General features: G+C 49.5%; 2 protein-coding genes across 2 annotated transcripts; one reads left to right on the plus strand and one right to left on the minus strand.

Moving 5' to 3' along the window:
- Positions 1-3: 3 nt before the first annotated feature.
- On the plus strand, positions 4-4,770 carry LOC103775381 (filamin-B; the record flags this gene model as incomplete). Its single annotated transcript, XM_008942827.1, has 4 exons — positions 4-31; positions 2,447-2,665; positions 3,609-3,812; positions 4,490-4,770. Coding segments are annotated over 4 exons (639 nt in total), but the record flags the coding sequence as incomplete, so codon positions are not given.
- Positions 4,771-15,618: 10,848 nt separating this feature from the next.
- DNASE1L3 (deoxyribonuclease I-like 3) lies at positions 15,619-21,110 on the minus strand. Its single transcript, XM_008942826.1, has 8 exons — positions 20,958-21,110; positions 19,193-19,281; positions 18,507-18,599; positions 18,126-18,238; positions 17,495-17,607; positions 16,994-17,151; positions 16,003-16,099; positions 15,619-15,747 (listed from the first exon to the last, which is right to left on the minus strand). Exons 1-8 carry the CDS (start codon positions 21,087-21,089, stop codon positions 15,619-15,621), a joined length of 924 nt encoding a protein of 307 aa, XP_008941074.1. The 5' UTR covers positions 21,090-21,110.
- Positions 21,111-26,806: the final 5,696 nt, after the last annotated feature.

The raw sequence follows: 26,806 nt of genomic DNA on the forward strand, positions 1-26,806 counted from the left end.
CGCGGGCCCGGCCTGGACACCGGCACCACCGGTAACCCCTGCGGCCCCCCGGCCGGCCTCTCCATGCTCCGCTTCCCGGAGGGGCAGAAGCCCTTGTTCCCGGGCCTGTTTGTACAGGGCTTTCCTTGCTAAGGCAGCTGAACTAACCCACATTCTCTGCCGGCGTGGGCATAGGCTAATTCTGCTTTCTTTGCATGCTCCTCAAGTCTTATAACCATCCATTGGTGAATCTGCAGGCTAGGCTGAGCCTTACCAAACTTAAAACCTCTGTAAACTGGCAACTGCAGCACAAGCTCACTTGAACTGGTTGGCAGCTGGGCTGTGACTGCTGTTTAGCTTAGCTCCACATCAGTGGTCTCTCGGAGCTCCAGAGATGCTCTGGCTCCCTTCCACACAGGAACACGATGTCTGCAAAGGCTGGAGGCTTCTCTGAACACAGATACGGCATTGGTGGCCTAGCTGAAAGCACCTTGTTTAACTTGCATTAACTTGCATAACCTGTTAATTAAACAGGTATGAGAGTGTACCCAGTTACCTTCTCATCGGTGTTTGCACCTCTAAGAAACTCCAAGTTAAATGTAATACAGTGTGTAAACTCTAGGGAGAGTGGTGGATTGTTGGTTGCAGTGTGCTATACGTGCTTCAGATGCTCTGTGAGCACTGACTCTTCTTGGAAATCTGGCACCTAGTTACCTGCTGTGGCTGCCCTGTCTGATAGTTCTCAACTCAAGAATCTAGGGTTTAGGATTTGGCCTTTTTAATTTGTGATTTATGGGCTTAGTAAGAAAGTACGAAAACATTCCAGGATATGCACTTGGATTTATTTAGTTGTGTCCTTTCTTGGGCCATGCACACAGGTGAACAGCAGAGTAAAATGGATTTGTGTTTTTCCCTTTCCCATGCAAGGCAGCTAGGTCCTATTGCCCTATCTACTGCTGTCTTTTGTGGATCTCATTTCATACCTTGCCTTCTCCTGAGAATTAAAACAAAACAAACCTGCAGTTCCTCAGTCAAAGCCTCTGCTGTTCTGGAGAAACCAAGCAGCTGGTTTTGGAAACATGTGGCTATACTATGTAAAATAAAGGTACTATAGCCTGTGCTGCTTTAATAGGTGGAAACAAAAGCACTCATTAATACTAGGCACTGATGGTTCAGGGACAAGGGATTTTTTCTCTGTCTATAAAGGTGCTTGGGGTTGTTTTTAATGCAAATAGACTGTTTAACCTCAGTAAAATTACTCTGTGCCCCCTTGTTGAATCCTGGCTGCTGCCAAAAGCTGAATGCCCTGGGAGCTGCTGAGCAGTGTTTCCAAACAATGACCTAGTGTAGAGCTTTCAGTGGGCGGTGGGTGACCACCTGAAATGTCCCCCCAGGAGGGGTGTGTGTCTGCAGCCTCCAACAATGCGAGCCTTCATTTGGGGCACAGGAAAAAAGCAGTGACTTTGGAGCAAGAAGTCTTCAGTGAGAAGCTGTGAAGCTTGCTGGCTTTGGAAGTTAATTTTCCTCTGTTTGAGTGGTGCATATTGCAAGCTGCTTGTGTTACCTCTTGGACAGGCAGAACCAGTAAGATTTACTGCTAAAACACTGGAAGATGGTAGAGTCCTCTGTAGGAGCCTGGTTCTTCCAGCGTTGTGGCACAGCAGCCTCTTGTGTGGAAGGTCTAGAAACTTCTCCCTGCTTTGTCACCACAATTGCGTCGTTCAGTCACAGCTGTAGTAAACTTTCCTGCAAGCCCCTGGTTTTGATTGAGCTCAAGCATGTTATTCCTCCTCAGCAGTGTCTGATACAACAGCCATAATGTCATAAATATTTGATGTAAGAGTTTGACGCTAAATTATCTGGGGGCTGAAAGCCTTGCTTAATTTTTGTGTTGCTGGTGCTGTGTTATTAGTACTAGCAGCAATAATTCATCTGTGTTAACCAGATGCTGTAATTAAATAAGCTTTTGTTTCCACAAACTGCTTGGAGTGCTGTTGGTGAGCAGTTCAGGCACTCATCTCCTCCAGGACATCTCCTGCCCCTTGTCTCTTGCTTTCTTGTGGGGCTCTTTGCTGCTGAGGGATGGTCCGGGCAGTGAGATGGCTCTGAGCTTTCCCAAGCTTAGCCATGCAGGAAGCTCTGTCGGTGTGGGCTCCAATGCCCAATAGAAGGGCTCTTGTTCTAAAGAGTTTTCTCTCTAAGCCAGTCGTCTGGTGCCAGAACCCTTCCATCTCGGTCCTAAAGGGCTCTCATGCCCCCTTTTCGTGCCCATCCTGCGGTCACACGGTGCAAGTGGAGGAGGGAGGCAGGGTGCTGGCAGGGAGCCTGCTGGGGTGCAGAGCCCCTGGCACACTGTCCCTCCCTGCCTGCAGCCCCCCACCGAATTACCCATTCCTTTTTAACAACGGGCTGCTTTTTAACAGTGGGTGTGAGGAAGCATGTCTCTCACTGTGCTACATCTTTCTAGGACTGCAGTCGGAGTTTTTCATTAACACGACCAAGGCTGGTCCAGGTACCCTCTCTGTTACTATTGAAGGGCCATCAAAGGTGAAAATGGACTGCCAGGAAACTCCAGAAGGTTACAAAGTCATGTACACACCCATGGCTCCAGGAAACTATTTAATTGGAATTAAATATGGTGGACCTAACCACATAGTGGGCAGCCCCTTCAAGGCAAAGGTTACAGGTAAAAAGCTAACCAGTATCTACTGTGTGCCTGAAGTAATTGGTGTCATTCAGCGGATATGTTCTTCCAATATATTGCAATATTCAGGTCTAGATGCCCAAAATCAGGAGAAACAGAATGTTCCTCCCCATTGCCCCCAAAGCCTAGATAAGGGATCTCAGAAGAGGCTACAGGAACATTAATCACATAGCTTGCCAGCTTGACTGAGTGGAGGGCTGTAAAACAGTTAGCTTCATGGGGGAATATTAAATCCTGACCTAGTGCTAGGGTCATTGGCAGTGGGGAATTATGACTTCCCCATATCCCCCTGCAAAGTCTGAAACCTAGTTGCCTGTAGCATAAGTGGTGCCTCTCCTGGTCTCGCTTTGGTGCAAGTGTCACCTAACCAAAGGTCAGTAGTGTCTGGGAGACTTTTAGGTGACGTGAGGAAGGCTTATTTAGGAAGCTTTTTCTCTCTTCAGTGCTATATTTGAGCACAGGCTGGCACTCATCTCTAGTGCTGGCCCTGAGCTAGTGAACCCTCTCCTGGTGCCCGTGGCACAGTCGTCTTGGGAGCGGATGGCAGGGATTGCTCTCCCCTGGGCTGGGACATGCTCTGCTTTCAAAAGGGGTTATTGCAAAATTGCACCTGCTTTTCTGCCAACTTGAGTAATTTTTGGCATTTGGTGATTGGAGCACAATTAACTCTTCTTAAGCAGCCAGCTTTGCTTAATGAATCCTGAAGTTCCTGTGGTGCTTTAACCACTCGAGGGCTCCGGGATGGGATGGTTGCCAGCATTGCTGGAAGATGTCGGCTTAAAAACCCCAGTAGAAAATTGCTCCTCTCTGAAAATGCATTTTGGATGCAGAATGCATGCTAGTCATTTGGAGGCTTTCAAAACCTCCTTGTAAGTGTCTTTCAGATGGGGTGAATCTGAACGGCAGAAATCTTTTCTGTTTCCAGGACAGCGACTGGTTAGCCCAAGCAGTGCCAACGAAACTTCTTCCATCCTGGTAGAATCAGTGACAAGGTCATCAACTGAAACTTGCTATAGTGCCATTCCCAAGTCCACCTCGGATGCTAGCAAAGTGGTTTCCCGGGGAGCAGGACTCTCAAAGGCTTTTGTGGGTCAGAAAAGTGCCTTCTCCGTGGACTGCAGCAAAGCAGGTATGGGTACGGGAACCAGCTGGATGTTTTTTGCCCTAAACCAACTTGCCAAGTTAAAATTTGGAGCTTGAGGTGGTGATTTTTTTTCGAAAGAAATGCCCTAAATGTTACAAGATGCTCATCAAATCACTCCTAATGTAGAGGCTGTAAAGACACCAGTTCCTCTCCAAATGGCTTTATCTGAGCCGGGTGTGCCTGAAAGAAACCACAGGGTTATGGCATGAGAACAAACAGGTTGCTGAACTTAAGCAACCCTCGTGGTGCATTGTAGCATGTAATGCAAGGTATTCCCTTAAGCCTTGAGCACTGATCATCATCTGTGAGCTTTGTGGTGGGTGGGTGGATTAGAGGCCAGCCATGTTCACTGGTCTCTGCTATTAACAAAGTACTTGGAAGGCAGTGCCTGCTCGCTTTCACGAGCAGTTAGTATCCTGTGCTCTAGTTAGTGGCAGCCTGTCAGGTCTGTCAAAATGCACAAATAAAGCCTTGACTCTGAGGCTGAAGGCTTTTTAAAAATTATTCCTTCTTATACTAAATGAGTTTAGCCATCCCTCAGCCTACCCCTCTGTGAATCCTTATGTTTTGAAATCCTTATGTTTTGGAGCTAATATATTGTGGTACAACCACGCTTATTTGTTTAAGCTTAGGAATGCTAACAGTCTGTTATTTTGCTGTAGGTTCAAATATGTTGTTAGTTGGCGTCCATGGACCCACAATACCATGCGAAGAGGTATCCATCAAGCATCTGGGCAGCCATCAGTACAATGTGACATATATGGTCAAGGAAAGGGGTGACTACGTTCTGGCAGTGAAATGGGGTGACGAGCACATCCCCGGGAGCCCCTTCCACATCACCGTGCCTTAAACTCGCCGCACGTCAGAGCCGACTTTTGGGTTTGCAGTTCAGACATAGAGTTAAACTGGGTGTAGTCCTCTTGCAAAATGCAGTCTCTAGATAAACACGGCTCACATTTCAGTACAGTCAGAAGTAGACTCTGTAACTTCATTTTTGACAAGCATTTCACTTCTATCCCACTTATCAACCTAATGTCGATCTATTTAATGTCCTCATCAAATTGCACCTTTGCAGTGCTCTCCAGGTCACTATTAATGTTTGGAGAATCAGGTGGATAGCTACACACTAATTTTTCCTTGTGGATGTCAAAGACTTTAGATGTCAATTGAAAACTGGAATTTGTCTTTGTAATTGGGTATCTTAACTACTGATTTTATTTGACTGGAGACTTTTTGTTTTAGTTACGGAGTATGACTTGGGCTGTCCCCAGTTCAAATTGTTTTCTGTAAAGAAATGAGGTAAAACTGGTACTATAATAGGTGCCTTTGTCTACTTGATCAATTTTAACATTTAACATTAGAAAAAGCTACTAAAAGTGGCTTTACCACTCAAAATGTTTCTAAAAATGCTTTGCTAATGGTTTACATTTAGGAAAAGTTCATCTTTTATAGCAAACCAAAAGCAGACTGAAAATTACTTCCTGGAAGCTTTCAGCCTTTCTGTGTTAACACTTTGTAAGTCTAGACAGGTAGCTTTTTGGCCATGATGCTAGCAATGCAGTTTTTAATTGCCTTGGGATTCTGGTGAGATTTCTGTAACTTCACAGGTCACTCCCCACACTATTTGATTTATTTTAAGAACAACCCCCAGCTTGGCTGGGTTAGACAAAGGCCCTACACTTGCCAAACCAGGCATAGCTCTCACCTGTGTGACCCTAAATTGATGCAGGTCAGAGCACAGCAGTGTATTTGGAAGATAGTCAGTGGGCTATGGGCCCAGCAAGGAGCTGAGATGGTGCAGAGAAGCCCGCCTGGAATTGGGACCCCACACCCGTAGTCAGGTACGGGGCATGAGGGAGGGCAGGTGTGCAAATCTACCAACATAGCAATACCAAGTAACAAACCTGTCTCTGGTGCAAGTCATTTTATTGTATCTCAGTCCAAGGACATGCCTGAGGCACACTCATCTCTCCTGAAATCCCCTTCGTCCTGCAAAAGGCATTCTGCCTGAGGGTCCGGGAGTGAAAACTTCCATTATAACTTGTCTGTTTGTCCTGGATTACTCCATGCTGCTTCCCAAGTGCATCTCTGAATTGCTGTCAGCTGCTGGGGCTTTAGTAAACTCTCCAAATGAGCTTTAACTCTGTGATTAGAAGGTAGAATTTGTTGAAAACTTGTTGAAGCATCCCAGTCTGTCCCTCGGGAGAAGTTCATGCTTACAGTTCTGTAGTTGTGTGGATGCACTACTCTCCAGCACATTCCTTTGGGAAATAAGAGACGGTTGGGTTTTTTTTACTGTGCTTTTTTTGTGCCTTAATGTGAAATGCTCACTACATTGTAAACTAGAAAGTAAAAACAAAATAAACTGGAATAAAATGCAGGATTGTAAAATTGTATCTTATAACTTATTAAATAGAAATGTTTGCTTCATTAAAATGTGCATGTTAAAACCAACAGTGGATTCTTTTCATATGTAGTCAGTAAAGTTTAAACTGAAACTACAGCGCGCAGCAGCTGCAGGCTGATCAAATAATCCCTGGCCCGTGAGCCGTGCAGGTAGCTGTGAAAAACATGGGCCATAACCTCTGCCATGCACTTTTTTTGTCTCTAAAACTTTTTGCCTGAAACAGCGTCTGGGAAAAGTTCAAGCCATGTCATAAATGTACTGAGTGGCAGGAGGTGGGGTGTGAACGGGGCGTGACGTGGCCGTGCAGATGTTCTCCTAGACCCAGGTCCCGGGCCAGCGGCGCCATGGAGCCGCGTGTCCCTGTGTCCCCATGGTGCCACCACGGCTATTGATCTGACCTCGGGGCGCTGTGGGCAGCACCCGCCAGCTCCTCGGGGTTGTTTGCAGGAGGTGGTTCCCAGCCCGGCCAGCCCCAGCACATGGCCATGGAAACCAGCAGATGTTTTCTCAAACACGGCTCCCACTGGAAGTCCCGCTGAAAGCCGACACGCAGCGCCTGCCAAGGACTTTCCTGCCCCAGGTTTATCAGATTGTTTCCTTTCTGTAGTTAACTGTCTCATTAGCTTTGTGCTACGTCAGCCTGGACCTCCTATTTTAATGTTTTTGAACAAAACAAAAAAAAACCACACCTGGATACAGTGGTTGGGTTGAGTAAGCCTTGAGAGCCTCCTTCCTGTGTGACTCCTGCTGCACGGTAACCCTGCTCCTGTCTGACCTTCTCTTGCCTGTTACTGCTTGGTGTCTTGGTCTCATCACAATGCCTGAAATTAAGGGGAGTTGTCTGTGAAGCTGGTGAACCTTGTTTGTCACTTTGAGGCAATTTCCAGCAAAAACTGAGCTTTGCTGCAGATAAGCAATTCTGCCTTGCTTGGGCACTGAGACCTGTGGGATGGCCACAAGAATTAACTTGCTAAGGAGAGCAAGGACCTAGTGGTGTTGATGAAAACAGCTTTTGGTGCAACTTGGTTGCGTCAGGCTTCATTGGCAACAATATTCAGCCAATTCTGGAAGCTGGAGACTGACTTTGGCTACAGAGCAGTGCTTTGAGGGACAATTTTCTCTGCTTTGGTCTTTGGCACCTTGACGAAGGTGTCTGTTTGCAGTGCCCACCTTAGCAGGCAGCTGCAGGGCTGGGGTGTTGGTATACTGGGCTACTGGCACCCCAGTGCCTCTTGCTGGGTTGACTTGCAATGGTATGAGATGTGCTTTCTGCATTATTTACAGAGGACTGGGGAGGAGGAGGGAGGTGCCTCTAACTGTGGAACTGTTTTTTTCTGCCAAGTCAGTTAAGCTTTTCTTTGTTTATAATTGCTCTTCTGGTGGTGATTTGTAGTAGGATTTGACTACCTGCTACCTGTGAGTCCCACTGGGAACTTGTCTGTTGCCCCCTGAGCTGCCCCAAACTGTCCTGCAAGCATTCTGCTAGATCTGGCAGTGCCCTTGGTAGCCAGCTTGCCTGCTGGTGGCCAGTGACTGGGGGCAGCCCAGTTAGGGCACTGCCACATAAGAAAGCCTGCTGGGACCCTCTGCACCTCTAGGAGGTTCACTGGGTGTTCGGGTGGGTGGTGGAAGGTAAGTCCCTGCAGCACACCAGTTTCCTAGGGATGGTAACTTTTAAGAGCATCCTGTCCCCCTGCCTGGGATTTGATGCTGGAAGGATTTGTTCATCTCAAGGGGCAAGGAGAAGGGGTGTTTGGAGATCATGTCCTGGAGCTGGAGCTCATCACAACCTGCACACTCAGCCTGTCCTTCACACTACTGAAGTCTGTCCTGTAGCAGTCCCTGTCTCTGGACTCTGCTTGGTCCTGCCATGCCCGGGGGTCTTGCCTGCATTTGCTGCCTTCTGGTCTTTTTTGTTTTGGGAAACTGTTAAGAGTTCCTTCTTCAGAGCCCTCTGGGTGTCCCTGGCCTTGCCTCAGCATGTTTCTGATGGCCATCACTGGAGCCAGCATGGTGAATATCTCCTGTACTGGGGCATTGTTACAAACTGAGAATTGCATTTTCTCTTGTGCAGCTCTATTACAGAAGTGCAGTCAGGAGAACATCCACCACTTCTGATCAATGCCTTGGAGGCTGCTCCTAGGGGCAGGTGGGGTGGTTGATGGCCCCTCCATGCATATATAGTGTACCTAAACCTGCTGAGAGCACAGCCCTCACTTTCTGCACCACTCAAAATGTGAAGGGACACCTTTTGTGGTGTTGTGCCTGATAGAAACGATGCGAGTGGTCTCATGTTAGCTGGGGGAGGCAGGTTGTCAGGCCAGCTCTGTCAGGCGCTCCCTGACAGGGGTGGAGGTCCCGGTTTGCTCTGGGTATCCCTCACACCGGGCACAAAGCTGCCTTCTGCAGGGCTGAAGGTGCCTTTGGCACCTGGCTGTGCCTTGTTTTGGGGAAAAAATCCCAGATGTGGCACTTGCTGGGGGGCCCCAGGCTGTGGCACGGACTTTAAAATTCTTCAGCTCTGTCACTTGCCCAGCAGCAGTCCAGGAATGTGGGCGTTTGCTTGACAGAGTAGCTTCAGCTTTTTGGAAATAAAGCTTTAAAGTGCAGCTCCTTCCAAAAGGTGTAAGGTGCTACTTCTGCTGCCCCAGGCTGGGAGAAGGTGATCCAGCCAGGGCCTGCCAAGAGCTGGTAGTCTTCTTCAGTACGTGCATGCCAGTAAAACAGCAACCATGTCATTTGTACCTGCTGTGTTGTTCTTCTTGCAATGTAATAAGCCTTGGATGGTGGTATTTGGGGTGCAGCACCAAGTGCCTTGCTTTATTAATGGGCTGGAACCCATTAGCAGAGGCACATTTATTATCTTGAATAACTTAAAGATATATATCTTTATTTTAATAATTTATTTCAAATTAATCCTTTAATTACTTTATATCTCTATAAACGATAATCCAGGATACTTAATTTTTCTGGTGATGTTTCTGCAGCAGAAAGCCTCCAGTTTGTGCTGGGCCTGGGCCTGCACAGGGTACTTCGTGTGTCCAAATTGGAACTCCACCCGCCAAAAAGCACTGAGCTGCCCTGATGTTCATCGGGTGTATTCACCATGCGGTGGTGGGGCTGCTGCTTAGCAGGACTCTGGTTTGGTCAGATTATGCAAACCCTGTAATTAGCTTTCCCTCTAATTGTCTGTGGAAAGCGAGATTGTGAAGTTTCTGATCCAGAGCTTGCTTTTTTCTCTACTCAATTTTAACTTCCAAATATATTTATTTTAAACTGGTTTAAAAATTTTCAGTTTTGTTTTACCCCACATTGAAGCATACTTACAGTACAGACAATGCACCTTTCTTACTTAAAAGTAAGCAAACTATGTATTAATCCCATTTAAAAGCCTGTCCAAAGTGGTTATGTATAAATAGACATCAGAAACTGGGATGGAGTTTCATGAAACTGTTCGTTCAGGGAATGGCACAATGCTTTCTCACACGGTGGGGTTTATTTGTTTGAAGAAAGACTCTTTGCAAAGCATTTATTATCATGACAGCTGGCTGTGCTGCTCCCTCCCACTGGCCAAACAAAACTGCTTGCCCAGTTTGGGCTCAGCCAGGTCAGGAGCAGCTCTGGACACACTGGCACACAGGGGACAGGCTCTTGCAAAGCTGCCATCAGCATCCCCAGGTGTTTATTCCGGGCTCTGTGACAGCTGGTTTGGAAAAGCGTATTTTTTTTTTTTTTCCTCTTCTTTTGAAGTTTGTGTTTGTTTTTTTTTTTTTTAAATTTTATCCATCTCCAGTGTCTCTCCAGAGAAGCAGAAAATGCCCCTGGCAGCAACGGCGCAGGACTTGCTGCCAGAGCACCCAGCCCGCTACATTGCTGCAGACTGGGAGCAAACCTGCCTGGTGTCCACACCTTCCAACATCGAACTCTCCACCTCCTGTAGGCAAATGTTTATTCTAAAAAATATGTTTCCTCCGTACTGCAGTAACTTAGAGATATTCCCATCCTGATCCCACTGTGAGGTGCCACATCTTCACATCTCCATCTGAGCTGGGGAGGAAGCAGCAGGATGGGCTACAGCACTGGGATTTTTCTCTGTAGCCTGCAGTGATTGCTAATATTCAGCAGGTCCCTCTTGCAGAAGGTTATCAAAACAGCCCCGCTGCCAGCTCCCCCTCTTGTGTGGGGCTGTTTCCTCAGGGCCTCCTGCAAAAATGCTTTTAAATGGCTTTTCAGAATTTCTCAGACTTTCAGAGTTAATTTTCATAATTGTGAATTTATATTGCACACTTAAAAAAAGCATTGTCACTAAATTAGGCTGGATTTATAGCTCACGTCACTATTAATCTGACCAGAATTTAAAGTGCATTCTATATATAACATGGGTAAAAGGCTAATATATGTGATTTTAAAAAAAAAATTGACAGACAAAATATGATTTATCAGGACCCAGAGGTATGTTTGACAAGTCTTCCCTGTGATGAACTGCATTTCTGCAGGACCTTGGTACTGCAAATATTTACATCCATGCTTAGCTGGAAGCCTGTGAACCCTTCGAGCCCCATGGAGGTGCTGGCCTTGCTGAGAGTAAGCATTTCTGACAGTCATGTCCTGCTAGGGTATTTTGGGAGGGGGTGAGGGAGTCGGGGATGTGGATTTTGTATTTGGCTTCACTGAAAATGGCCAGGGTCAGGTCCTCCTCCCAGCTGAGATGCACAGAAAGTGGTCACGTCTCACATCCAGCATTTGCAGAGCTTTTCGGGGAAGGTTTCTGCTTTCTTTGCCAATATGGAAATTAATTCCTATAAATCTGTCTCCTGACTAGCTGAAAATACCCTGCAAACACTGACAGCTGAGGCACTGCATTTAAAATGACACAAGAAGTATTTGACGTTGGTTTTCCCACCGGCCAGAAAAGGAGAGTGCATCGAAAGGCCATTCACAGTTTTATACCAGGTGACAGTGGAGAGGTTGTGTTGCATAAGCCTCAGGATGGCAGAGAGGAACATGGGCTAAACCTTTCTCAGATCCAGATCCCAGTTTGCCCCAGCACTGGAGAACGGGGCCTTCTGCATCTTCTGCAGGTAGGCACAGCAGAGAGAGGTGCAGTGGCACTGGTGCCAGTGGCCTCACATTGCTCCCCAAACCAGGTACAAGCCACCGCAGGGCAGAGGTGGGGACGCTGAAGGACATCCCAAGGGGCCGGGCAGGCTGGCAAGGCTGACTAACTGCACTGCTGGTGCCAGCCTGGCGAGGGACGCCAGGGAGTCCCCTGGGTGCCCTGTGACGTGCCAGCGCCTGGCCCTGGGAGCTGCTGCCTGCAAGCAAGGCAGGTTTCTGAAGGTCATCACAGCGTGTTTCCTAGTCAGGTAACAGCGGGCAGTGAATTAACTGGCCTGGAGCCAAAAAATGTGCTACCTTTTTGTTGCAAAACTCATTTACAGGCACAGTAGGACCAGGGACACTTCAGGGTCAGCTGCGGCCAGCTCTTGACAGTGACTGGGAAAGGTACAGAGACATGCACAGGAATGCAGAGCTGCGAGCTCCCAGCTAAGGGTGAAATCATGTTTTCTTGCTGCAGGTGGGTTTGCCAGCTGTGCCGTGGCATCTGGGTCTGAATATTGCCCCTCCCCAGCCAAGACACTGGGATTTCCAGTGGTGCCACCAGAGGGTGCCCTGATAATATTTAATGCGCATGTGGCTCCAGCCAGGGTGGCCAGGAGCCTGTGCAGAAGGCAGAAACCTGCGTTACCCTGAGCCAGGGGCTGACAGAGGTTCTGGTGGAAATACCTTTAAAGATCCATAGATGGAAGGAGGAAAAAAGGGGTAATTTTCACAGTGCTCTCCTTTTTGAACAAAGGCAGGAAAAAAACGACTGCTGCCTTCACCTTCAGCTCTCCATCTCCTGGCTTGCTCAGCAGAGGAAAGCCCCTCGGGGACCACTGAGCACTGTGCTACAGGGAGGGTGTAAACAAGATCCCTTGGGTGCCACGTGGGCACTGCCTAGGGAGACTCTGCTCTGCTCTTGGCCCTTTTCTGTGGTGGGTGCTCCACCAGTGAGGGGCCAAGTCCCGGGGCACAGAGCTGCTCCCCACAATCCCTCCAGACGCAGAGGGAGCCGTGAAGCAGCCACACTTGGACCAACTGCTGGTTTCAGCAGTCCCATGCTGGTAGGCTCTTTGATTTTTCTGCCTTTAATGCTGCTATCAGTGCTGCCAGCCCTGCTGTGCAATGGCACAACACAGCCTTTCTCAGGGCTGCAGCTCAGATGCTTGCTGCACATCTGTATGTGGCCATACATCTGTCACAAATCCCTTCCAAATCCCTTCAGTGGTGGCTTTGGTACCTGCCTGTGTTCACTGTCTTCCACGTGGCAGTGAAGCAGTGAGAGCTTTGGAGGGCGTTCAGGCTTGAATTGCTCATGTCTGTGTGTATTTGCACACAGTTAAACTTTCAGGAGAGCAAAACAAACATGGATGTAAACCTAAAAATGAGAGGCTGTGCTGCGAATGGGTGTTGCTGTGCCAAAGGGCTTAGGAGCTGGGGACACTTGCCATGATGCAGAGAGGGTCCTGGTGACCCCTGTCCTCCTGTGGAAGTCGTTAAACAGCACATCCCAGCAGGCCTGGTGGTTATTTAGTTTCTTAAAGTTCCCCTAATGCTGCATGTTCTCAGTATACATTCCACATATCTGTGCTTGGGGATATACAGACCCCTGTAGCACACAGGCAGAGCAGTGCTGGGGCCCTCAGATTGGTGGGGAGCAATGTCAAGGCTGAGAAGATGACATGAGCCCTGTTCAAATGAGTCCAAGGTGCAGATAGCTGGTGGAGATGATGTAGGCTATGGAGAAATGGCAGTCCTGCCTCAGGCTGCTGCACTGGGTTCCTGGGGATTTTCCTGCCAAGGGACTCACTCCCCAAGGGCAGCAAAACCCGTACTCGTGTGGGTTTCCACAGGGCAAGGGGCTGCCCTGGCTCCGTCTGGGTGCAGGGCAGCAGGGACCTCCTGCGGGACTGGGCAGGGTCCCTGTGGGACAGTGGAGACCTCAGGTCTGTGGAAGCAAGGGTGACTCCAGCATGACACATTGGAGAAGGGCTTCCCAAGGACCCAAACCTGAGGGATTGAGGGTCCTGGCACTGTTTGTCTGTCTGGACCCCAGCTGCTCTGTGTTCTCACCTGGCCAAGGCTGCTGTGGAAGAAACAGAGCTTTCAGCTTCTGAAGAGCCTCTTTGTTTCTCTCTCAGACATGATCTGAGACCTAGCTTTCATGAGACAAAGGCTCTCCAGGCCATTTTGGATTCCCAGTGTAAAAATTCTGCTCCATTATAAATGAAACTCAAGAAGCCTCATTCATTGAACGAGAAACTTTGTTCTGGCTGCAGAATACACAGAGGCTCCTGCAGGCTGAAACAACTCTGCTCTTGGGACAGGTGGGTAATGATCCCAAGGAAGGGAAAATGTAAAGACAACACAAACCGGTAAGCATTTTAGAATGTAATTGTAGTATTGCCTAGTGAAGGTATGGAATAAACCCAGGAATATCTCTAGAGACCAACTGTGCTGACTCTGTGAGCTCTGGACACCTCCCAGTCCTTATCAAACGTGGTGAACCAAGTGCAGATGCTGTCTGTCTGCTTTGAGTCCCCCAAGAGTGCATCCCAGCTCTCCACAGGGCAGCATCATTTTGCATTAAGACATCTCTGTGCTGGTCAGCTGCTGAGCCTCTCTGCAACAGCACCTCCAGACTGATGGCTGCTGACATCATGCCTGAGGCTGCAGCAGTAGCAACTCTCTGGCCATGTCTCTTATCTTCAGATGCTGGGTAAAGAATTATATTCCATGTTGCAAATAAGGACAAAGATTTTCAGTAAAACTTTGTCATAATTACGTATTTTTCATGGTTGAATGTTTCCATTATTGCTTTCATGGAGTGTGATTTATTCTTTTGTGCACTGCATATTTCTGAAAGCCAAGAAAGAATAGGGACTTATGTAGGACTCACATGTGAGGCCAGAGACTTAGACTGATTTCAGATTTCACATGGCCCATCGATGCCGTCAGCTAGACAGTGGCATTTCTATAAAAATCCCAATGTAAATATTTGTTCTAAATTAGGCTCTTTCCTTATGCCTTGACTGGTGTATAACCAAGGGAGCTTATGAAATCTGTACCATTTCAAGAGTAATTACTATTGAAAGTTGGAGGATTTGTTGTCTGCCCTGCACGCACCCCCCCGGGATAATCTCCTCTTGATTCAGTTTCCTTCCTCAAATAATTTCTCCCTGGATAGTGGGTTTTGCAAAGGCCAAACTGTTGTCCTCCCTTAAAAGCCTATCTCGTTTGCCTTACCATCCCTTTCTGTCCCACCAGCAGACAAACCAGCGGGTGTTGATGAAGGGAGATGAGTATTTGCCTCTACTAACAGTTGGATTATTCCCACTTTTCAGATGCCATCTGTGTGACAGGGTTTGGTTTGCACTAAATACAGCCTGTGGGCTGAGCTGAGAAAACAGATTGCTGCACCACTACGTTGAATAATCAACATTAAAGTTTGGTTCATTGGAGAACTTTAGGCTGCCATGGAGGTTTAGGGGGAAGGAGGGTTGTGCAGCGAAGGGGGAGGAGATGCAGCTCACTTCCATGTCAGGATGCTGAATCAGTTTTTAATGTCAATTTTGCTGATGCTCTGTTGGCAGTGCGGACACCTGAGATCTGCAGGACTTGCCACCTGCAGTTTGCAGGCAGGGTGATGGCAATGGGCAGGCACTCAGGGGTGGGAACCACCGGCACTGTCTTCCTGGCTCCTGGCAGGGTTAGTGTAGAAAAGGGGCTCTCATTGTCTTTTCTTTCTGTCTTTCCCCAAGCCCTTGGTGCTGTGAGCAGTTTCAAACCCACACTGAGCAAATACTCTGAGTTCAGCAACATTTGACATTGCAAATCGCCAGGCACAGACCTGAACCTTGCTGGTTGCATCTCTGAAGCATACACACACACACAAACACACAAAATGCAAAAAGGTCCTTTTAATCCTTCTGTCCCTGCAGAGGAATGGCAGAACTCCAGAGCCCAAGTGAGCATGTGGAGATCCCTGCCCTTCAGGTGTCACAGATAAAGCACACACGTGTATTTAACCCTTGCAGTAGCTCCTTACCTTTGTGATCAATACAGTAAGATTAGTATGCTGCATCTAGCTGACTTATTTTTGCATACAATGAAGAAAACAACCTGAAGGTTTAATTTGCCTTCTTGCAATATTTGAACTTTAACAAAACTTCTTTTTCTTCCACTAAATATTGCACTTGGCGCAGGTATATCTACACTGCTCTTCTACAAGATCTGTTGGTATCCATGTATTTCCACACCACATGAGGGGACTCAGCATGCTCATGACCTCAAGCGGTAGCTCTTTCTTGGTCTCCTCTTCCTTGAAAACTTTGATTTCACCCAGTTGAAGAAGCCGCCTTTGTTTTTTAACTCAAACTCTACTGGGAAGTGGTCGCTCACCCCAAGTGCCTGCAAGACAAGGGAACAGAGGGGTTTGGAGCCAGCCACCCGCGCTCTTTCCAAACTCTGCTCCTTGGGGTTTCACCGGGTGGGGAGCGGGTGGATGTGCAGTGGTGCACATGGGGAGGAGCAATACGGGTATTGTGTCACGCTGGGAGGATGCCGTGGATTTATGGATAGGACCATGGTTGACAACTGCCCAGACACCGCTGGCTCTGCACTCCTGTGTTAGCCCCAGTGCTGCAGAGGCCATGCTGAGCCTACCTGCTCCTCGGTCATCTGAAAGTCCCTCTGGAAATCAAAGATATTGACAGAGTGTGGCACAATGGTGCTGGTGAGCCTCTGCCCGCTGATCACGATCCTGCAAGGAGCAAGGAACGCTGTTACAGAGTGCTGGAGCAGCAGCAGGTGTGCTGCACCATGCTGGTGGCCAGAGAGGTGGCCCTGGTGGAGTCACAGCTGCGTATGGTTTGTACTTGCCCGTGGGCTGCCTACTCAGAGATGCCAGCACCTGCTTTCTGCCAAGTTTAGATGATTGCTTTCCTCAACAGACATAAATACCTCGGTGTGCATTGGTCTTGGCCGCAAATGTTAAATGACTAGTTATGTTAAATGACACCCCAAGAGTGCTGCAGAGTTCAAAGCTGTACATTGGATACAAAAACCATAGGACACCAGTGACTGGAGTCTCAGTGAAGTCCCACTTTGATCCATAAGCTCGTTCTGCAAGAGGTTTAAATCTTGACTTACTCTGGGCTCTAATAGGCTGATGTATTTATTGTCCCTGCTGAGGAAGCTGCAGGTAGCAGCAGGACTTGCCACGTGCCCGTGGAAGGTGAGGTGTCTCACCTCTAAGCAGAACCAGACTTTGCATTTGTCAATCTAAATTACAAATGCAGGAGCACAGTGCTGGCACAGAGGAGGCAGCAGCACCATCCCCCGGGGTGTTTGCAGGGCTCCCTGCAGATAACTGTGCTGTGTAATTGGCTGACATTTATCTCCACCTAAGCCACAGCAATGGATAGTTCTTGCTTGAAGTCTTGCCCTTTCTGCAAAATCTTGCTTGCAAAGTGCTTTGTGCTCCTGACTAGCAGTATTAGAAATCTATGACTAGATCTCGTTTCCCTCTGGACACTGTTTTATCTTTGAAGGTCTCATACATATTTGCTTTATCTGGCTGCCTGTGACACCTTTCAATATATTTTTCTTCTCAGAGAGTCATCAGCAGGGAATGGTTTGGCAATGAACCCTTTACCTGTCATACGGGCAGCTTGTGCTTCCCCTCACTGTCGTGTCATTTTTGTCTCCAATTAGCCAGACAAATTCAGAGTAAGTCCTCAGCCGGATGTTCTTCCACTGCTTTTGGGGAACGTAGCTACATCCAGCATTGAAGTCCCCCATGAAGATGAAGTTCTGGAAGGTAGGAGGGTTTTCAAAAGTAATCATGAGGACAGCTCTTTGAAAGAAGACCAGCAAGGACTTTTAGGGTCCCAATAGCCATTACAACTCAAATAGTGAGCGCTTATTGAGTGCAGTGGGGTGTCTCCTTTCTGCTGGCCGCACCACCAAGGCATGCCGATAAAACAACAGGTTTATTGAGAGATCAAGTTTACTGATTAAAAAGTGGAGAGCTCAATAAAAATACATCAAAGAGATGCTCAAAATCTGGGGCTTGTTATCAGCTGTGAGTAGTGAATACTGTGCCAGGTGCCTCAGTACCAAAGCTGCTCTTAGTAATGTAGATAGGGCAACTAACCTCGGTTTTCCAGTGCTGTTTTACATCTAAATAGACATCATAGAGCTCATCAATCTCCCGTACTGCTGTCTCTGGTGTGGTGTGCAGAGGGATTATAGTGAACTCTTTGGCATCTTAAAAACAAGTCACAAGAACAGGAAGGAATGTGATGGTTAAACACATACTGAATCACAAAGAACCAGAGATTTTCTTGGAAGTGAGAAGGGTTTTCTGAAGAAGAAAGCTTCTGTTCAGGCCGTGGCTCAGAGGTTGCTGCTGTGTAATTGCATGTTGCCAAGGCTGGGCTGTGACGTGGGGAGGTGCTGTGTTAAGGCAAGGCAAGCCCTGCTCTGACATCCACGGGCGTGCCTGTGGCATGGAGCGTGTCCTCCAAACCAGCAACCACGGCCTCCTCCAAACCAGCACCCGTGGTGGTGGCAGAGGCTTTCCTGGGGCTGTGGCAGTGCTGAGCTGTGGGCGATGATGGAGGCAGCAGGCCCAAAGGCAAATGCTGCTCTTGTGAGGCAATGCAGCGTGGGGTCAGGATGTGGACCCTTTTGCCTGCCCCCACCACGTGCTCAGGTTCAGGTGGTGCTGTCTTGCTCCTTGAGGCTTGCCAGTGGGAGAACAATTTGTTTCTGAAAGATCTCACCGGTTTTTGGAGAATGGAACCAGACGGCGAAGGGCTCTCTGGAGAAGGCATCCTCGTCCCCAGGCTGGTTGTCAGGGTACTGGTAGGTTTCTTTTATTGATACCAGCTGGTGCCTGCAGCATAACAAACACGGTAGGGGATGTCACACTCATGGCTTGCCGGGCCACAGTTAACACCGACTCCCTGCTGTGACCTGGACCATGGCCTGGGACACATAGAGCCACGCTGGTGGCTGCATGTGGGACGGCCCCACACCGTGTCCCACAGCCCCTCCCACCCACGCAGCCTGCAGCTCCCCCGCTCCCCCGGGGCCAAGCCACCACCGTGTCCAGCCTGTCTCGGCAGGGCTGAGGCACGGGAGGGCTCGGGGGGCTGGCTCACCTGTAAATGAAGGCGTACTGCTCCTTGTAGCTCCTCCTGCCCAGCCTCCCGCTGACCACGCAGCTGTACTCGTCCCTCGGCCCCTCCAGCTGGCTGGAAGGAAAGTGGTGCTCCTGAACTTAGCTCCGCACTCACAAGGGGCTAAAAGGACGTCATTTAGCCTGTGCCCAAGAGTAGGAGATGTTGCCTGCCTAATGTCAGAGGCAGGTGGTAGAGACTATAAATCCTTCTCAGGACCTATGCTCCACTGCTGTCTCTTTCACTCTACCCCCTCCCTGTTTCTTGCAGCCTCTGTCCCTCCTTTGGCTGAGTCTCATGTCCAGCTCTTCCTTCTGGACAATCAGTCCAGGCAGGCAGTCCCCAGTCTAAAGCAATTCCTGGTCCTGCAGAAAGGCCACGGCAGCCCCTAGCTGGGTGCTAGCCAGGTGAAGGAGCTCCCATCCCTTCTGTTTTCCTTTGAGAATTAATCTTTAACAGATTGAATCTAACTTGGTTAGTTTGATTCAAAAATACATGTCCTTCAGTGATCTGGAGCTGGCTTTGTCCCTGGCCTTCAGCAAGGCTGCCAGAGCCTGGTCCTTCCTCACTGACCTTGACAGAGCCCAGACCATGAGCTTTCACCCAAAGCACAGGCTCTTGCCAAGCATTTTTCCCAGTATTTGCCTAGTTGCTCATGGCCACCCTACCTGGTGAGCTTCTCCACCAGGAGAGGACAAACACGGTTCTTGTTCTCCTTTATTTCCATCAGCAACATGATGTCACAGCGAGAAATGATCTGCAAAGGGAAGGAGCAGAAGGAAGTTTGCATGCAGTGGGTTTTGTAGAATCAGAGGTTCGAAAGAAGCGGTTACTGATGCAGGGGAAGTCCTTTGTGGAAGAAGTGGCACCCAGCCTAGAGTCGTGGGAGGGGGCAATGGCTGGAGCAAAACCCTTCTGCTTTCAGAGCCTCCTCACACCCTCACCGGAGCTGGGAGAGGGAACTTGGCAGCAGAGTGGTTTCGGGTTTGTTGACAAACTTCTGCTCCTGCTCCTGAAGAGGAACTGTGGAGGGGAAGGGGCAGCGAGAGCTGCTTCTGTAAGGCCACTCTGCCCCTGCCACTGCTGGGGTGCTGCCTCTGCCCCCCAGCCCAGCCTATCAGGCTTTTCTCTCCTCCTTGCCCCTCACCACATAGGATTCCTTCTTTGCTTTGGACTGGTGCTGCACACAAACATCCCAGCTCACTGGGCGCCCAGACGGATGTGGCAGGAGGATCTGGGGGACATTGAGGGGAGCTGGGGTAATTACCAATCAGCTGCAATGGTTTCCATCCTTTTTCTGGAGTCCCCTTTCCCTAGATTCCTATTGCTATTCTGTGCCTTCCAAAAGCTGCGTGTGCTGTCAGCATTCGCCTGTCCCAGGCATCTGCTGCAGACCCCTCTGAAATAGCCCATGGAGCCCAAAGTGACCCCCAGCCTGAAAACAGGGTCTGGGCACCGTGAGCTGCAGCACCACAGAGAAGCTGCAGGGTGCTGGGGAGAGGGGGAGGCTGCCCCAGCCTGGCTCAGCTCCCAGCAGCAGTGCTGAGATTCCCCATGGGAAAGCCCAGCTCACCCCACAGGCTGTCATGCTCAGGGGCTTCCTTCTGTCCCTGGTATTGTTTTTCTTCAAACCTTGTGGGTGAACAACCCCCTTTTTGCACCCTGAGTCTTGTAAAAATTAACATATTGCCCATAATTTAGTATATATTGCCCACAGTGCTGACAGTTTAGGAAGAGTGGTCCAGAAATACAAACTCCAGCAAACCTCTTCATCTGTTAGCAAGGAAAGGATTAAACCCTGACCAAATGGTGACACCCCTCATCGCTGGCGCTGGGCACACGCAGCCATTGGCTGACACCCAGCACCATGTCCCCTGTTACCATGGCATCTCAAGGGCACTTGGGAAAGCTATAAGTCCAAAACATGGTTCTTTTAAAAAGATCAGCTATCGTCAGTTGCTGCAGAGGAAGCCTGATGGTGAGGATTTGTTTACATAAATTAGTAATCAGGCTTTTCAATTTTGTACCACACTCTAATGTGATACTCTGCTGTCCTGAGAATACATTTAATTAGACAAGAATATTTCACGATAATTGGCACATAAGCAAGGTAGGTAATTTATCACAAAACAAAGCTCTGTGGATTCAAAGTGAGAATTAATTTTACTGGGCACAGAGATTTTCTTCGTTTTCTAACTCTATTTCCAAAGGAAACACTAAATGTTGTTTCTGTTATATTCCCATACAGGCTAAAATAACAGCAAACATCCCACTCAACCACAGGCTAGTTTTTCCTTTAAGAGTGTAAAATTGTTTAAATTATTCACTCTTGGTTTTTTTTTCACTTGAAATTCAGCTGTGTAAAGATAAATAAAGTGCAAGACGCTGGAGCTCAGAACTCCATGTCTGTCTCACCCAGGCAAACGAACATACCTTTACCACTGCATCGACGACTTCAGGTTTGGCTATTTTAGTTTCTCCAAACGACCTCATGTTGAAGGAGCAGATTTTTAGGCTCAGAGATGGGTTGAAACTGAAGAGCGAAAGCAACATGAAGAGCAACATCTTCAGGGACTCAGACAAAATGAGCTGCTGCGTGTGCCTATAAATATGTATGTGTGTGTTTGCACATCCGTCCCTTTGCAGCCAGCCGGGAAGTCCAGCTGAGCAGTCAGCTGTGTCGATCACAAACATGAGCAGGAATCACCATTTCCTCATTTCCCTCGCTTCCAGCTCCCAGTGCAAAACCAGATGGAGACTTTGAACTTCTGCACTGGGGGAAAACTGGCTCATCAGCCGACATCCCCATCCTGGGGGAGCAACTGCTCTGCCAAACCCCAGCATCCCTCCCCTCAGGGAGGCACCCACTGTGGGATTCCTGCCATGCCTCAGCACCAGCTGGGACCACCATGGACAGTGCTGGGCTAGGACTGGGCTTCCTGGGCCACCACAAACGAGAGGTTAGGACCAGGAGGTGGATGGGGCAAGCAGTGAAAGGGTCTAGGAAGCAGCTGTGGGGAGAAGGGGGTTTCTGTAGGGCACAAGTGGTGGCTATCAGAAGCCCTGGTGGGCACTACAAGCCCCAGTGAATAGTGGTGGGACACCCTGGCATGGAGGTTTTTGACTATGGCCATGTTTTGTTCTGCTTTTGCCATGATCAGAAAGTTGCCCCATGAGAAAGTGATGAATGGTTCATCCCCCCAGGCCATGCACTTTCATTCTCTTCTTTCTTCACCCAGAGCTGTGATGTGTCTTGTGGTGGAATGACCATGGTTGTTTGCCCACAGCTAACAGGGCCTTCTGGCTCAGCTGCCACAGGAAGGGAAAGGTATGTGACACTCCAGTGCTGCCCCCAAAACTCCTGGCCAAGTGTCCCCAGTACAGCAGCCTCAGGCTGGTGACCAAAGATGTGTCCATGTGGGTCTGGCTCATGCTGCGTGGCAGAAGGGGACACACAAGTTTGGCCAAGATGACACGCAAGTGAGGATGCTTCAGCTGGGGTGGCTTTGTTAGGGAAACAATCTCCCTGCCTTGCTTCTTCCTCCTCCATGTCCCAGCTCTCACCCAGAGCTGCATTTGTCAGCCTCTGACCAGGTATAATGGTGGGAGGTTTAACAAGAAGTCAGGCTAAATGGTGTCTTCAAGTGTCTTGGATTTTTCTCCCTGTGCTTGCAGGGCACTTTCACATCCCCTCTCCTGCTTGCACCCCACTGCCCTGCCTGCAGAGCCACCCATGCAGATCCAGAGGCACCAGTGACATGGGTCCCAACCCTGGCTGAATCAACTAATCAGGGTCAGATGGAGCTGGCACAGAACACGACGCATGGGGGGCTCCCAAAAATGCTGCATGCTGACCTCATCGAGATCTGGGTCCCTCTGGGGAGACAGCCATGTCTCTCCAGGGTGGGTGCTGTGAGTGTGGAAATGGGCACCACAAGTGCCTTTGGGCTAGACGAGGATTTGTAGCGATTGCTGTTAGCAAGGGGTGTGCTGCCACGCTGCCCTGGTGCTTGCTAATGGAGACAGAGCCCTGGGGAGCAGGCGTGTGACCCTCCAAAATAACAGGGGTTGGAGGGACCTTCCTCTCTGCTGGGTCTCTAATGAGCTGGCCTCGGGCAGGTCAGGCTCTAGAGGGAACAAATACAGAGGGAGGAGAGCTTGAGGGGCTGTAAATCAGCGCCTGACCTTGCTCAAAGCACAGCCTGAGCTGAGGGCTTGCAACAGTGGATGCAGCCTCAGGGTCAGAGTCATCACAACCTGGAGCTCCCTTGAAAACCAGGCTGGCTTTGGCTACTCTGGCATCAAAAAGCAAATGTTTGTGGTGGTGCCTGTGAGTGTGTTAACCCTGAACCACGGGGACCCCCCTTCATCTCTGCCGTGTTTGTCCCCAGCTCCGCTTGTTTATCACCCTCCCCTCTCCCCCCCATGCCAGGCGCTATCAGCAGGGCAGGCAGCAGCGAGGTGACCTGGGGGGTGCGTGGGGAGCCCCTGCTCCCTTCTGCACTGCTTTATCTCTCTGTTTACTGCACTTTCTGTGCGTGTACTCTTTGCTCCTTATCGGGTCATAAAACCCACTCAATGAAAACTCACATTGAACCCTGCCCGTTCATGGCTCTCCTGGTCTTATGCAAGAGGGGTGAAGCTGCTGGTGAAACCAACCTGGTCTGGCTTTCTACCCTTACCCTGAGAGATTCTGATTAAGAGCCACCACCTACAGCTGAGCAGCACCTGTGGGATGTTGCCTAATAAAGCCCCTCCTGAGCCCCTCCCTGCTCCCAAGGGAGGAAGAGGCAGGTGATGAGGCTGCAGGCAACGCTGGAGCTGCCTTGGGCAAGAGCTTAGAGCAGTGGGTGGGTGCTGCAAGGTCCTGCCTGCTCCTCCTGAGGGGCCTCCAGCCAAGTTCTGCTGGCAGCCCGTGCTGGGCACGTGGGGGCTGCGGCTGGTGCATGTGATCTCTGGAGCAGGGATTCAGCCCTCTGCCATCTTTCTGCTCCCAGGAAGGTGCTGAGGGATGGATGGGGTCGGATGTGTCGCTGCACCCTGTGCCTGCTTAGGGCCATCATGGGACAGGGAGGTGTGAGGGTCCAGCAGTGATGTGGGGATTCCTCCTCTCCCCTCGTGTGCAGCCACTTCCTTCCAGCTGCAGCCCTGACTGTTCTGTGGGGCACATGCAGCATTGTTTTTGCTGGCAGAGCTGGTCTGAGAGATCCCTGATGTTTCCTGTGCCTCCCTGGGAGAGCCGCAGGGAGAGACCACAGGCGAGCCCACATCCCCTTCTGCTCTGGCAGAGGAAGCCTGGCCTGGGTCTGAAGGGCAGCGTGGCTCACGGGGTGCTCCATGTGGGGCAGCACCTCTGGGGTGTAACGTCATCTTTGGGGCTTTGCTCAGTGCCTGAAAATAACACTGAAGTTTTATTTCTCCTCTAATGGACAAAATATGGTGGCTGTGTGTTGGTGGGAGGTTTAGCACTGCTGAGGACACCAGCACTTTCTGTAACAGGTCCAGAGGCTGGACCAGCCTGCCCGAGCTCTGGCCCATCAGGGTGTCCCTGCTGCCCCATTCAGCGGGGACATAAGCCTGTCCCCCAAAGGAAAATGTGTGGCAGTGGGGTAGATGTTGGTGCTGGGGTCCAAGGGGGTGATGCAGGGACCAGCACCTCCAGGCTAGTGTTCCCTATGTGCCACCACAGGTCTGTGTTCTGGGTGAGGGACCTATGCACTCCCCTTTTCACGTGACAGGCTTTAAGGTGTTGGGCATTTCTTAACTTTTATGATTTTTACCCAAGTTGCAGTTCTGTCAGCACCTGTCACAGTGAGGGGAGGTCTGCGAGAGAAGCAGGAAGGGCTGGTCCCAAAGACAACAACATCACCACAAAAGTAGGTTTCTCTGGGCAAATGAAATGACCTTTGGGCTCTTGATGACCTTTTTATCCTGGTCTCCTGGAATTTCAAGTTAATAAGTAGCAAAGTATTCAGGCCAGTTTGTGTTGCTAAAGTTAAGAACTGGGCTGCAGACCGAATATGGTCATTTGGGAAGTGGCTTCAGTGTCAATCTAATGGCAATGTGTCCTTGTGTGACTCTCTGGAAAATTCGGTATAACTGAGAATAAAAATGTGGTGTGCGAGATACATGGTGTATTTTGAATCAATAGGGTCTTCTTTGATACTTAATCTTTATTTATAATTCTGGAAGGTACATGTTCTACTTAATCACTGTCAGAACATAATTCCTTTGCTGGCACAGCACTCTGATAGGGTTTCCTTTTTCAACTTAACATGTCAGTATTGTCCAAGTAGTGGTTTAAAGCATCAAAGCCTGCCCGATAAAGCAGTTCAAGGAAAAATGCCTCATCATCTTTTCAGTTTCTTGAACAAGGCCACTTAGCTGAGATGTAGGAGAGCACACAGTAATCTGAAATAAAGGCTTTGACACATGACAATTAGACAAGGCTTTGAAGTTACCCCTCCATAATGATACTGCAGCCACCAAATAAGGAGGGGGTTGTGCCAGTAAATGCACGCCTATTGTTAGCAGTTAAAGATGTAATTAAAATGTGTGTAATATTGCATTAACTTTGAGTAGAGTTAAGAAAGTATTATTTAAAGCTGTCAACAGGCAAGTAGGTCTTGCCTTATAATGTTTTAAAAGTCAGGAGCACTTGTCCAAGGTTGTGCACTGAAGCTGCTGAGGAGTGACGAGGTGGCTGCCCAGAGTGGCGCCCAGAGGCGTTACTTACCCTGTGCTCACCGAGAGCTGCTGTTTGCAAACTGGGGGGAGCCCAGATCTTATCCCTGCCCCGAGGGTCAGTTTTGACCACTGTATGTCACTGCTGTTGCCCTCTGCTTGGCTCACGGTGAGGTGTTCCTCAACAGCAGGCCCCAGGGGTGGGCTGCGGGGCCGTGAGGGCTTCGTGGGACACATGCCCGTGGTTTCCTGGGGACTGTTCACCACATGGTGCAGACACTGCGTGAGAGGAAATGGATGGGGACAAGTGGCCATGGGAAGGTGACTCACGTCGCCAGTGCCATCGCTTGTGACAGCTGCAAACAATCTGCCCATGCTCCCTGGGCATTTGACACCAGCACTGGAAAACCACATGGAAGCCTTTCACCTGGTGGAGTCACACTGGTCCTTGGCTTGGTGTGGTGGCAGCTTCAGTTCTCCCTGGCCAGAATCCACTCAGAGCTTCCACCTTCCTATGGAAAACAAGACAGCTTATCTGAAAGGCTTGCTGCCTCATTTCTGGGCATACAGGACAGCTAGTTTATTTTTTTTCCCCTCCCCTGTGGCTACTCTGATTTAGAAAGACATTTGGATTCTAACTGGACCGTAAGTCACCCTCTGCCCTGCTCACAGCATCAATTCTGTGCTCCCATGCCAGTGGACAGGAAGCCTGGCTCCTGACATAGGCATTAGGAAATAGGAATTTTCAGCTAAGGGTCAGGATAGCTGGCATTGGGCTCCAAAGTGCCAGCAGCTTTGGGGGTGGGGGGGCTGATTTAGAAAGACATTTGGATTCTAACTGGACCGTAAGTCACCCTCTGCCCTGCTCACAGCATCAATTCTGTGCTCCCATGCCAGTGGACAGGAAGCCTGGCTCCTGACATAGGCATTAGGAAATAGGAATTTTCAGCTAAGGGTCAGGATAGCTGGCATTGGGCTCCAAAGTGCCAGCAGCTTTGGGGGTGGGGGGGCGGGACTGCTACATCTTTTTGATGAATTGTGTCTGTGAGCTGAGAGGAGAAATTAAATGCGTGGGGCACGTCTGTGCAGGCACTGGCCTTTAATTTAAGCCTGCCACACTGCAGCCACCCCAAAAATGGCTTTGCAGGATCCTCAAGGAGGTGCTCAGGGAGCTGCTGGGGCTTACCCTCAAACCTGGGGCTCATCTGTTCTCTGTGGGAAGAGGAAGCCCTGCGCACCCCCATGTGCCACCCAGAGAGCCCAAGTTCTCCTCAGCTGTGCTGGGATGGAGGAGAAGCCTTGGCCTTTGCCTGGCAAAGTTCTGATGGTGCTAGCAACAGCCTCACCAGTGCCATGGTCTGTTGAAGCCATGGCCTCCTCCCAGCAGTGGCTTGCTCAGGAGAGCCCTGAGGATCCCTCCTCCCCCATCAGAGGAGACACTTGATGACTGTTCCCTGTGACTGTACACTGAGATTGCAAGAGCGGGTTCCCTGGTTAGTTCATGCCACAGTTTGACATACATAAAGCCACCACAGGTCTCTGCTTCAGCTTCTCCGTTTTAAGTGCCATCATCCACTGTGGCTATTCCCAGAGGCATT

This window comes from Merops nubicus, unplaced genomic scaffold (genome assembly GCF_000691845.1).
Source record: "Merops nubicus isolate BGI_N331 unplaced genomic scaffold, ASM69184v1 scaffold45196, whole genome shotgun sequence".
Classification (NCBI taxonomy): Eukaryota; Metazoa; Chordata; class Aves; order Coraciiformes; family Meropidae; genus Merops; species Merops nubicus.